Source organism: Chanodichthys erythropterus, chromosome 22, assembly GCF_024489055.1.
Source record: "Chanodichthys erythropterus isolate Z2021 chromosome 22, ASM2448905v1, whole genome shotgun sequence".
NCBI classification, from domain to species: Eukaryota; Metazoa; Chordata; class Actinopteri; order Cypriniformes; family Xenocyprididae; genus Chanodichthys; species Chanodichthys erythropterus.
Genome location: NC_090242.1, coordinates 6908377 through 6922365, shown reverse-complemented (window position 1 = coordinate 6922365; position 13989 = coordinate 6908377). Strand labels below are relative to the sequence as shown.

The following is a 13989-nucleotide window of genomic DNA, read 5'->3' as shown; positions in this document are numbered from 1 at the left end:
TATCTTATCCGGTTAGTCAGGGTTCGTCGAACTAGGTAATGAATGAATATCTTCACTGCAGTTCCTCCCTCTGCTGTTGATGATAGCAACACTCACTGACCCGATTTTGACTGTGCACACACATATGCATGTATTTAGGCAATAAGTACAACTTCATTATGTTGCTGCATTGAAAAAAATATGAAACAGTTGTCTTGATCAATGGTTATTTGGTCATAGACAATTATTTGCAGACACCTTTTAAAAAAATGTCTGACGATTACATTTGATTCTGGAGTATTTTGTTTGATATATTAATATTCTGATATTATGTGCCCATTTTACAAAAGAAATTACATTTTATTAACTTACAAATGTAACCAAAAAACTAAACACTCTCTAAAACAAATTCATGCTTCTGTGATAAATGTTCAAAATCTGTTTTGCAAATCCTCATTAAGAAACAAAAACAATGACATACTCCACATCATATTTTGAATATGGCTTAAAGGGTTAGTTCACCCTAAAATGAAAATTCTGTCATTAATTACTCACCCTTATGTCGTTCCATCCTTTTTCATCTTCAGAACACAAATTAAGATATTTTTGATGAAATCCGATGGCTCAGTGAGGCCTGCATTTAACTTTAATGTTTTGAAGTGACGAGAATACTTTTTGTGCGCCAAAAAAAACAAAACAAAAAATGCTTCATAAAGCTTTACGAATCTTATGTTTCGAATCAGTGGTTCGGAGCATGTATCAAACTGCCAAAGTAACGTGAACTATTGAAATTTCGAAAAACTGCCTCGTAACGAAGCCTTGTTTACTGAAATGACGTGACTTTGGCACTCCTAACCACTGATTCAATACAAAAGATTTGTAAAGCTTCACGAAGCAGTGTTTTAAAATCGCCCATCACTAGATATTATTGAAAAGTCGTTATTTTGATTTTTTTTTTTTTTTTTTTTTTTTTTTTTTTTTTTGGCGCAAAAAAGTATTCTCGTCACTTTATAATATTAAGGTTGAACCACTGTAGTCACATGAACTAATTTAAATATGTCTTTAGTAGCTTTCTGGGCATCTGAAAGTGTAAATTATCTTGCTGTCAAAGGAGGCCTCACTGAACCATCGGATTTCATCAAAAATATCTTAATTTTTGTTCTGAAGATGAACAAAGGTCTTACGGGTGTGGAACGACATGAGGGTGAGTAATGAATGACAGAATTTTCATTTTTGAGTGAACTAACCCTTTACATCTGAATATAGACCTTGAATTGAATTTGATGTGCAATGAAAAAATAGTCATTGAATTTTATGAAGATTAACGAAGATTTGCTTACTGTCAGGATGAACCTTTATGCAAAACCGGAAATACTTTTACAAATAAGGGTACAGCCATAAGATGTAAGTAATTGCTCTGATAATCAAGATCGTTTTGCTCAAATTATAATCACGATTATTAATCATGATTATTCTCATTTGAAATGTGTGTGTGTATTAGGGCTGCTCCCGACTAAAGATTTTTCTAGTAGACTAGTAGTCATTCATTTAAGCCATTAGTTGACCAATCACATGTTTATAATTTGGTCTAATTTTAGTTTAGTTGACTATAAGGGGGCAGCCTAGTGTGCATGTATATATGTATATGTATAAAATTATCAAAAGGAATAATGTAATAAAGGCCATTTCACATACCGTGTCTTCTTTAACAGCCTGCACTTCACCTAATAGGCCTGTAGGATTTCATTTAACCAACTATGATAGCCTCATCACATGGTAAATCAATACAAAAAATTGAATAGATTACAATTGTATTGATAAGAGTAAATTGAACACTACTTACAATTAATACGATTTCTCGACATTCATGGCTTCGGTGAGTGATAAGCAGCATGTTTATTACGCTGCCGTCACTTTAAGAACTAATGCACAGATCCAATATACTGATGCACATCAGATTTTCTCCCATCTGTTTATGTTCACTTAAAGGCAGGGGTAAGCAATGTTTTTCACAAACACTTTTTGTTTTACCTGTTGAAACTCTCTTCACATCCTGATAGCAATCAATAATGGCAGTGTTCTAAATATTAAAGCTGACACTGACTCAGAAAACACTAAATAATTAATGTCTCCTTGATATATTCTTTCCAACACATTCATGGTCATTACTTTTGCCGGTGTGCTGCGGCAAGCTTTATGCAGTAATCCCACCCTGCCAAAACTCATTTTCTGGAAGATGACACCCCTCATCCCCCCATAATATAAACAAAATAATATTATACTATTATTTGTATTTGCGTAAGCTGCCTAACACGGGTTCTTTCGTTCAGTAGTATTTGTGCTCCGAAAGTGATGTAGTTGAGTCTGACGAAAAAAGAGGTGAGGGTCTCCACAAAATCCTAATGCAAGTAGTCAAAGAAGACCACATTCTCAGTATTCTTGGCGCTTCATAACATAAAGGTTGAACCACAGTAGTCACGTGGACTGATTTAAAGATGTCTTTACCAACTTTCTGGGCTCTGAAAGTGGTAATAACATTGCAGGGGGGTCAGAAAGCTCTCGAATTTCATCAAAAATATCTTAATTTGTGTTCCAAAGATGAACGAAGGTCTTACGGGTGAACACCGATGACACAGACAGCAGCGGGAATATTAGGCTGCTGTCACTTTAAGTCCGAATGCGTGGATCCAATATACTGTTACACATGCAACTTATTTCCCAACTGTTTGTTCACAACCGACATTGTAACATTTCTAGTACCAGTAAATCGTGCAAAACTTGGTAGACTATTAGAGGGCAGTCCAAGAAATTCCTAATATTAATTCCAATAATTTCATATTGTTAAAATTTTACTTTGTATTGTAGCACAGAGGTTGCATAAGTGCATTTATTCAACAAGCATAATCACAAACAATAAGATCGAGATTCATGTTTGGATTTATTATAGTTTGTCACTGAAAATATTTGCTCAGATTTAGATTTAGCAAGTGGCCTCATGAAGGAACACTGCATGACACAAGTGTCTTAGTTAACAATTATTTTTTTAAAATTAAAAGGCAGGAAATGTAATCTGTTATTAATAAAATGGTTCAATATAAAATATTTAGATATTATAAATTGAAGTGAAACAAAAACATGAGATTAAAAAATATTTCAACAACTTTAAAGTTTAAGTAGACCCATGTGTTGTATTTAATATCAATCAATTAGGGGCACACATTTGTACTCTTATCTTTCAGCATACCTTCTGATGTTCATTCATTATTGAATGAAAGGTGCTCTACAAACATGCACCAACTGAAAACAGCAGACTAAAAGATCGATGTTGGGATTTAAGAAATCTCCTTTCTTATTAGTGATGTTTGCAGGGGCAACACAAGTTCATACACAGTTTAAAAGGTTTACAAGGCCAGAAATAAATATAGAATAAATAAATGATAAAAATAAGAGCCTTAAAGCACTAAACGTTTTGAGCTGAAAATGAGCTGAATCTTCTCATTTGAAATTGTCTGATGACATCCTATGACCTGCTCTTCATTTAAATTGAAGTGTTTAATGTTTTTCTCTTCTTAACCGTAAGAGTGAGAGAGAGTCATTTGCCCCTTTTGACTCCTGTGTGTTGATGTAACTTGCTTCATCAAAGCCCAACTGTCAGTGAAGATTCAAGATGGATTGGAAAAACACATCAAAGATAGATTTCAATTGGTTCACTAATCATCCACATGGGCCATTTCTGCCACTTGCAGCTATATTTGCTGCTTATTTTATTATAAATATTTTTACATCTGAAAAAAAAACTTACATTTTAACAGGGTTGTTTAGACTTTTAATAGCCATTCTATGCATGTATATATGTTATTACACTTGCAAAAAAAAAACAACAACAAAAAAGCAAACGAACAACAAAAAATATTAGTTTTTTGATGTAGTTTAATAGAGCTGCTGACTACCATAATCCATCTCTTTATATTTTTTCCCCTCTTTTGGAAAATGCAAGCAAATAGTACAAGCACAAAAGAAACGCATTACAAGCAAAGAATTAAAGACATCATAGTCAGCAGGAGATCTAATAGAAATCTAAGGTAAAGCTTTGGTTAGCCAGTAATTTTTTTTTCCAAGATCAAGGTCTTTGGATCTTCAGACAATTCAGAGGTCATTAACATTGACTTCAGAAATCTGTCAGTTTTAATTGCCAACGAGTATGAAATGTTGGTGTCCTCTATAGTCGGCTAATATTAGATAAACACATTTCCTCCATTGTTGCCTTTAGCTTCTTTCAGCTGCACTTGCTATCAAAAATAAAACACTTTTTGCCCAAGAAAACTCTTGAGATGGCTATTCATGCATTCATAACCTCTTGTCTGGATTATTGCAATTCGTTGTATTGCAATATATATTTAAGTCCCAGGTGGCTCGTCTTAAATTGGTCCAAAGGGCTGCTGCCAGATTTCTCAAGAAAGGTTGCAAGAATAACCATGCCACTCCCATTCTGATCTGATTCTCCTATTCGTGTATAAATCCTTACATAATTTAGCTCCTCCCTATCTCTCTGAACTACTGTGTCCCTACAGCCCTTCCAGAAGTTAAAGATCTGGTGACCAAAGCTTACTTGTAGTCCATTGCTCGAGGCTGAAACGCAGAGAGAATAGAGCTTTTTCAGTGATTGTGGCGTAGATTGTGGAATAGCTTGCCTGTACAGAATAGAGTAGCACCTTCTTTGAGTATTTATGTCTTTTTTGAAAACTCATCTGTTCTCCTTAGCATTTAACATATTAATGTTGGGAGAAACCAGGCAACACCAAGGAGGCAGTTCTCCTCTGGCTATACAGTCCAAATAGAATGTCAATAATTAAGTAGATATGTTACTACATTGATTGAACTGTTAGATTAAGTTGTGTAGGAGTCTTTGAGGTCCATCCAGGATTGAACATTAGTGTGGATGAGTATCCTGAGGGTAGGAAAGAATGCAAAAAAGACTAATATTAGTGTAGATGCTATTCAATTGTTTTAAAGTAGGTGTGTGAAATGAGGTGTTTACGGTTTCAGCAGATCTGAATAACACCATATAATCATGAGCTGTAAGGTATGAATGAATTGGGTGTATGCATGACAGGAAAAAAAAAAGACCCTAAAAGACTTAAACTGAGTTTTTCTGCATTCCAAACAGTAATAGGAAGCCTGTTTCATAGTTTTGGAGCCAAGTAGAGGATCTGCATTCCATATGTACTGTGAAGCCTTTGATTTTTTTCTTTGTAATTCACTTCAACCTTTTCAAACTTTATGGGAGCTTAGAAACTTTTTTGGTATGTAAATAATGCCATAAATGCCATTGCGATGTGCTGCTGCGGTCAGAATTCTTTTGAAATTTTGAAGAATGTTGATGCATCAGAGATGATTTTTTCCCCCCATTCCTAAAGTTTACACTACATTAGTTTACATATGAACAGTATTTGCATATAATTTACTACTTATTATTCATTGAACATTAAGATTTAAATCACTGCACTTTCTACCTGGAAGCCTGGCTTATTTCTGTGATTCTTGGTTGAGCTTTTAATTAGGCAGGATTTTGCAATGAGCAGCTAATGATTTTTTATGGTTGAACTTTATTTTACAATACATTCCCTTTCAATGTACTTACAGTGTACGAAGAAAGTACTAAATAAAATAAGGTAACTACATGGGTTAAGATTAGGTTTAGGGGTAGGTTCAGGACTAGTAACTAGTTATTAACCAGTTAGTGTAATTACTACAATAAGTATAAATTATGTAGATGCAAAGCAACCCCGTTTTAAGGACTTCTTGCCCTCTAACGTCTTTCCAGCTCTGGACAGCTTTTACAATTTGATAGTCCCATGCCTACTCGGCTATCTCTCTTTCTACAGTCTTTCTACAAATGTCCTGCTTGCTCACTCTCTTCCTCTTCCATTTTGAGCATACACGGATGCATACATTATGACCACCTATCTAATAACATGTAGGACCTCTTTTAGCCCGCAAAATAGCGGCCACACGGCGAGGCATTGATTCGATGTGGTGGCGATAAGTCTTCTGGCGTATCTGGTACCATAATGTCAACAGCAGGTCTTCCAGTTTCCGTGTATTGTGGGGTGGTGGTGATTTAGCGTGAATTCACTTTTCCAAGTTGATTGGGTTAATGACAGGCCAAGACATTAGCAGAAATTCACCAACATGTTCCTCAAACCACTCCTTGACTATTCCGAAAGTGTGGCATGGCGCATTATCCTGTTGTTATGGCCATTACTGGCAGGGAACACAGTTGCCATGAACGGGTGCTTTTTAATTGGGCCTGAAGTATCCCAAGAAAAGGTGAACGGCACATAAACAACCTACAATGCGCGTCGTTTCTGAGATTGAAGTTCCAAGGTGCCGTGCCGTCACAATTTGTTCTTTATCAAACTCCGATAACTCGGCAGCTTTTCCCATTCTGACACCGAACGCTATACTTACTGAAAGCTGGTCCTCGGGTGGTATACTGCTCTGTGAACTGCACCTGCCGCACTGTTCAGTTGCCAGGCACACTCATTGGTCTAGGCTGGGGGTGGTCATAATGTAATGCTCATCGGTGTATATGCCCCCCCCCATTGCTGATTTCCTACTGCCTTAATTTGTATCAGTCTCTCTTCTCTTCCCTTCTCTGCAAATGTCTCCACTGCTAAAACAACATACTACCACGAAAAATAAACAACTCTTCTGACTTGTGCATGCTTTTTAAAACCTTTTCTTCTCTTTGTCACCCCTCCATTCATCAACTCGAACAGCTGACACCTTTGCCACATTCTTCATAAATAAAACAACAACCGTCAGAGGCCAAAACTCCACACCACAAACTGACGAACACGTCTCAACAGCAAACACACACACTCTCCACTCCTACTCTCCACTCCTTCTCTCCATTCTCGGAAGCAGAAGTTTTATACTTTCCGATCACCCTACTACCTGTCCGCTTAATCCTACTCAACTCATCTCCTTCAAGCCATTTCTTCTTCAGTTGTATCTGCACTCACTCACATTATCAAAACCTCTCTTCACACTGGTACCTTTCCCACAGCATTTAAGCAGGCTTGGATAACCCCACTGCTTAAGAAACCCACTCTAAATCCAGCACTTTTAGAAAACTACAGACCGGTATCCCTTCTTCCATTCATTGCAAAGACACTTGAGCGAGTTGTGTTCAACCAACTCTCTACCTTTCTTACAAAGAACAACCTCCTAGACAACAACCAGTCTGGCTTCAAAAGCGGCCACTCAACCTGAGCCTGCACTGCACTTAGTTATTGAAGCTCTGAGACTGGCAAGAGCAGCTTTCAAATCATCAGTATTCATCTTGCTGGATCTGTCTGCTGCTTTTGACAGTTAACCACAAGATCCTCCTGTCGACCCTCACGACAAAGGGCATCCCAGGAACTGCACTCCAGTGGTTCATGTCTTACCTCTCAGGTAGATCCTTCAAGAGTGTCTTGGAGGGGTGAGGTGTCTAATTCGCAACATCTTGCTACTGGGGTACCTCAGGGCTCAGTGGTTGGACCGCTTCTCTTCTCCATCTACGTGTCCCATTCCTGCATATTTGCCTTATAAAACATTAGGAAGATCAGCCTCTTACTAACGGAGCATGCTACACAACTCCAAATGTTTGCTCTATCCAGGCTGGACTATTGTAATTGTAAAGAGAGCGGCATTATCTGGTGGTAATTTTTTTAATTTGCCTCTCCTCTGTTACCGCTATGGTCCGGGTGCACACGAGACCAGTAGCACTTGTTCATTCACTCATTGTCCCGCTACAATAAATTAATATCGCATAGACACGTATACCTTCAAATATTAGGCATAAATGGTCTTTTAGATTTTGCATTGGAAATTGGATTTATTCACAAATGCAACAAATAATTTATTCACAAATGCAACAAATAATTTATTATTATTTGTTGCATTTGTGCCTAAAATTGTCATATGGTGTGACATAAGTTATTCTATTTCAAATGAAAATGAGATATACTCTCCCTAACTAACTAACTTAACCATAAATCTTTATTACTTCTATCTTAAGATTTAACTTTTTTGGTGCAGATCCATTAGATTTTGTATTATTTTTCTAAATCATCATGCAAAGTAAGACATCTCTCTTCAGCCTTTCCAGATATTTTAGATTAATTCTGACAAACCCTGTTATAAATCTAACAAAATGCTTGTTATTCTTGCTAATACTATCTCTTTTGCACAATTGACTTAATGATTTTAACTAACGTCTTTTTATTGTCAGAATTCTGAGTGTCAAACCAAATGATAGTCACACTATATGACGAACTGCATCACACCACAATCTGTCAATGCAAAAAGTGTATTTTATATGCATTCAACATTCAATGAATTCAATTAACATTAATAGGACTGAAAATCATCAAACATACTAACATCATTTTAAAACTTAAAAAAAAAAAAAAATGTATATATGAAACTCATATATATGACTGAATCAAACACCATCTCATGTCAAGAAACTTCAACATGAACATTTAAAAATTAGAGGACAGTGTGTTGTAACAACAATTATAATTGTTAAACAATAAAAAATATTATCAATTTACAATTAATCGAATGTTTTAGATTGAAAATTCATAGACATTTATAGTATTAGTAATAACGGATAATAACGGATTCACATCGGATCTTTAAACATGGAAGCTGAAAGACGAAAACATTTCAGACCATATTAAACTTGAGCCAGTCAATCTGAGATGCTTCAAGAGATGGAGGGGTCAAGTTCATAATTGCATTCACTTTTTTTTTTTCTTCTGTATTTCTTTCGTGCATCTCTCTACATCTCTCATGTCTTGGAGCAAGGGAGTGCACACTGAATGCTCTGAGTTTTCCTCTTTGTTTCTTCTGTTTATACCTGTTAATGAAAAATATAACGATTAAGATTTTTTTTAACCGTTTATTTCAGCTTCACCATCCTAATAATAGTATCCTGTGTTGAAATTACACTAGTATGCATGTTGTGGCCTAGACTTTCATCTTTCCCTATAGTAGGTGTCTGTTCTGTGTGAACTGGCATGATCTCTTTACTTTTCCTCCTTTCTCTCAGAACCCCCCCTCTCCTTGCATGGTCAGCATTGAGTCTTTCCCTGTATTTTTGTGTCATCACTTTACTTGACATTTCTGCCTGACACAGACAAAAAAAATTGCATCTTTTAATATGCAAAGTATGGCAGACATGGTGAAACAATGTTAAATTAAGTTTAAAATTGAAAAGCAATACATTAAAGGGTTAGTTCACCGAAAAAAAAAAAAAAAAAAAAATTCTGTCATTAATTACTCCCCCTCATGTCGTTCTACACCCGTAAGACCTTCATTCATCTTCGGAACACGAATTAAGATATTTTTGAAAAAATACAATGGCTCAGTGAGGCCTCTATTGACAGCAATGTCACTGTCGCCTCTCAAGATCCAGAAAGGTACTAAAAATATATATAAATCAAAACACTGCTTCATGAAGCTTCTGAGCTTTACGAATCATTTGTTTTGAATCAGTGGTTTGGATCACGTATCAAACTGCTAAACTGCTGAAATCACATGGCTTTGGTGCTCTGAACCACTCATTTGATTAAGCTCCAAAGCAGTGTTTTGAAAGTGGCCATCACTAGATATTGTTGAAAAGTCATTATTTAGTTTTTTTGGCACACAAAAAGTATTCTTGTCACTTTATAATATTAAGGTTGAACCACTGTTTTGATTTATTTATTTATAATTTAAAAAATTAAAGGTGTATGTAATATTGTGTGACAAATGTATTATATGTTGCGAATTGGATATGATACACCATACACACCATATGATACACTGTATCATATGATACACCATATGATACAGTGTCACACCATATGATGTTTTTTTCAGTTAAGCTAATCTCTTGGTTAACTAAAAACAGCTAGTTTATACTTAGCATGTAAATTGTCACATGGCAGCAATGATTTTTTTAGAATCAACAAGTAAAATTTGTAAAGTGTTTCAATTTTATGTAAATGTCACACCATAAGACACAAAACATTGACTACTAATGAGCAAATTGGATAGAGCTTTTTAATTAAAAATCAGAAAGTCAGAACTCACCTCATGACCTTCCAAACCACTCCAGAGATGACACTGCAACTTCCTGGTTGAGTTTGGACCTCTTCATCATAATGATGTCCAAATTATCGCCTGTTCAAATATAGATTGTAATGTCATCCCAAATGATGCCCATTTTATGGACAAAATGTATTTGGCCAGAACTTGCTTAAAAATCATGCCAATAATATCTTGTCAGAGGAACAACATAAGGATATATATTTTTAACAAATACCCATTTTCATTAGTATATGACATTATGGACAGGTGGAATTGTATGTCATGTCATCCACCCACATATACTTTCAAGTGTAATTACCAGTTGGTTGACATGTTGTGTGATGTAATAAAACACCATCTTTTGCACCATATTGCATTTGTTGGTGCACATGAGTTGGTCCATTTTCATTTTTCCATCTTGGACCATAACACATCCAGGGAGTGGGCTGCCAAAACTCATTGGCCTACACTAATGCTTTCTTGGTAGGCCTTCCAGCATGTACTCTCAAGCCTCTGCAACTGATTCAGAATTTTATGGCATTTGTTTTTTTCCATCCAACACTTGATCCATTAATACAAATGTTGTCACAATACCAAAATGATGACTTTGATATGATACCTGAAAAAATGCCTCAATACCCATACTGAATTGATACCACTGCAAAAAACAAACAACAAAATCTAAAACTAAAACAGTGAAAGTAATTAAACAACATGACAGAACTTAAAGGTTTAGTTCACCCAAAAATGAAATTTATATCATTAATTACCCTCATGTCATTCCAAACCCGTAAGACCTTCTTTCATCTTCGGAACATAAAAAAAGATATTTTTGATGAAATCCAAGAGGTTTCATTTAGCATTTGTATTGTAAATGATTGACTACAAGAGTGTTTTGGTGCGCTGTGGATTGGTCCAATCCACTTTGTATTTTCTCCTATTCACATAACCAGGACTATGTACAAACACAATATTTTTTCAGCACATACACAGAGCAGACATCTAGCAAATATTTACAAAGTTATTTGTTTGAGTGACATCTGTTGAGCGCGTCAACACAATGGCCAATCAGAGGTGTTTAAGAATCCACTCAACAGTGCTCAAAATGCAAGGGGGAAATGCTGATATATTCACATTTTTAAATTTCAGTACTGATTTGTACCAGATTTGGTGCATCCCTCACTTTGGGTGCAAAGCCCTTTTTGTATGTGATTTTAGTGGAAGCTGAAAATAGTTTTAAATGATTAATTGGTTTTTACTTTCTTCTGTGATTCTAAAATTAGATTTAGTCTTGTAGTTATACGTTAAATTTGCAGAATGTTCACACTTAAAGGGATAGTTCACCCAAAAAATTGTCATTTGCTCAACCTCAAGTTGTTCCAAACCTGTATGAGTTTCTTTCTTCTGTTGAACACAAAAGATTGTTTTAAAGAGTGTTGGTAACCACAGTTGATGGCACCCATTGACTTTCATAGTGGGAAAAAATACTATGGAAGTCAGTGGGTACAGTCAAAAATATCTTCTGTGTTCAACAAAAGAAGGAAAACTCATACAGGTTTGGAACAACTTGAGGGTGAGTAAATGATAGCAGAATTTTAATTTTTGGGTGAACTGTCCCTTTATGTCCTGCTTTATGGTCACTTTAAGTCCTGATTTTACAGATGCTAATAGGTGTTCTTTTCTTTTCCTACAGCCCACTGTTTGTCACTTGGAAAATCGGCCGGGACAAGCGGTTAAGGGGTTGTATAGGTACATTTTCTGCCATGAACCTGCACTCAGGACTCAGGGAGTACACCCTTACTAGGTATGCCACATCTTTGAAATTCTGCCTTTCTCTCTCTAATGTGTCTCCATTCATATCATGAAATGACTTATTCAAGCTTTCTTATTTATTTTCGGGGGATTTTGATTTGGGCTTCAAATTAGATTTATTACCAAAATATGAGGATTTCCTGTTTTAACACACATATGACTGCATCTTGATTTAATTTCTCTGAAAAACTTCTTTAAAGGTCCTGTCCTTATAAAAACTGGTGTTTTACTGCAGCACTAGCCCAGCTCCCTTTCTATATTTGGTTAACATTGTCCCACCCCAAACTATTGGTTGTCCCAGCATTTTTAAGTTTAGAAATCTAATGTTTTGAAAGCGCCACAGTGTTTACACGTGTGTTTAAGACTGCGTTTGCAGGCATAAGTGGCCCAATCAAATTTTTGTGACTCAGATCTCCACATTAATTGCGCTCCGTCTCTACTGATGATAATAATAATAACGAGGGGTCCATCTGGTTATAGAGCCCCCTCTACACACCCATGTATGAACCATTGCCCAGCCCTAACGGCAGACAAGTCTGACGTGAGTGGAAAAAGATCATGAACATTCAAATATGCCAAGTACCTCCAAAAAGACATGATTATATATAAAGGATGAAAAGAACGTTTGTGTATTCAAGACATGAAAAATGACTTAATTTTAAATCTGTACCTTAGTGACATAATTGTATAAAGATTTGAAGCAATTCAGACAATAGGGATATATTTTAAAGTTTGTTAAAAATGACAGTAGGTGGTGCTACAATTGTGACCCACTATATCAATGTGATCAGCCCCCAAAGACAAACGTGTGTTTAGTTTGATGTAAATCACATGATGCACTAATATGATATAGGACACTTCCTGTTTCCTTTTTGTTTTGGTGTTTATTGCATCGATACGGCAACACCGTTCGAGATACCAAAAATTCAGGGTTCCTTTTAAAGTCTTAAAAGTTTGAAATTAGAATCTAATGATTTTAAGGCAATTAAAATTTTTTTTTTTTTTTGCTAGGCATTACATTTTAAGGCGAGGTCTTAAATTTTTTCCAAAAATGTTTTTAGGCTGTGTACCACCGAGTCTTAGGTAGTAACCTACCCAGTTCGCAACTTGACTTTGTTAAATACGTCTCGACAAAAACGATCAATCGGTCAACCATAAGTTGAGTACCGTTTACATGTTACATATATATATATATATATAGTACCATTACAATGTACAATGTTTTGAGAATGAGTATGTTTGTTCTTCATTTTTGTACAGTATTAATTTTAATTTCTTCAGGTCTTAAAATGTCTTGGTCTTAAATATTTTTTTTAAAAAAGCGTGCAGCAACATAAATACTGTAGGAGTGTTTCAATTTCTACAGCATTCCATTTTCAAACATTCCAAAATGTCTGACTTCCGGTTGGGCGGAGCTAATAAAGGCCAACGGGAAATATGTTTGTCATGTTGAGGACAATGTCCCAACCCAAACTGTGAATATTAGATAAAATCTGTGACAAAAACAGCGATAAACAAATGTGGAAAATATTGGGCGCTATGGAGTCAACTGGTCGCACCTATGACAAATGAATTGTATGGGATGGTGTTCCAGTTCAAACGGGTTTACTTTTATACACTCAATAGCCTATGAAAGTGCAGGGTCACCGTGGGTCTTTAGAAAGTCTTAAATCTTAAATTCAGCCCCCTAAAAGCATTTTTTTCCTTTATAAATACCTTTTTATAAAATAAATAATGCTTTAAATAAACAAATGCTCAAAAGAGAAATATGCAGTGATGTTAAAAACTAATTGATACTTTTAAATATTAAATTCTAACCACCAGTATGTGTTGGTAAGTCAGTCTTTATAAGTGAGTCATCGAGTCATTCATTCATTCATTCATTCAGTAACAAAGCAAGTGGCTGCATTTATGAATGGATCATTGAATCATTGACTCACTCTTTGTTCAAAGCCGCAGATTTGTTCACGAAACAATTCTGCTGTGTCTTTCGTTGGAGCTATTATTTCATTACAAAATAAAGCAAAAATACTGACAATACTGTTTAAAATGTACATCACTTAATATTAC

General features: G+C 35.6%; 1 protein-coding gene across 1 annotated transcript in view; it reads left to right on the top strand.

Moving 5' to 3' along the window:
- Positions 1-13989, top strand: part of ammecr1 (AMMECR nuclear protein 1) — a 52645-nt gene that overhangs the window by 2382 nt on the left and 36274 nt on the right. The window contains exon 2 of the mRNA XM_067375075.1: positions 11801-11911. Coding sequence (XP_067231176.1) covers positions 11801-11911 — 111 coding nt within the window. The remainder of the gene's footprint in view (positions 1-11800; positions 11912-13989) is intronic.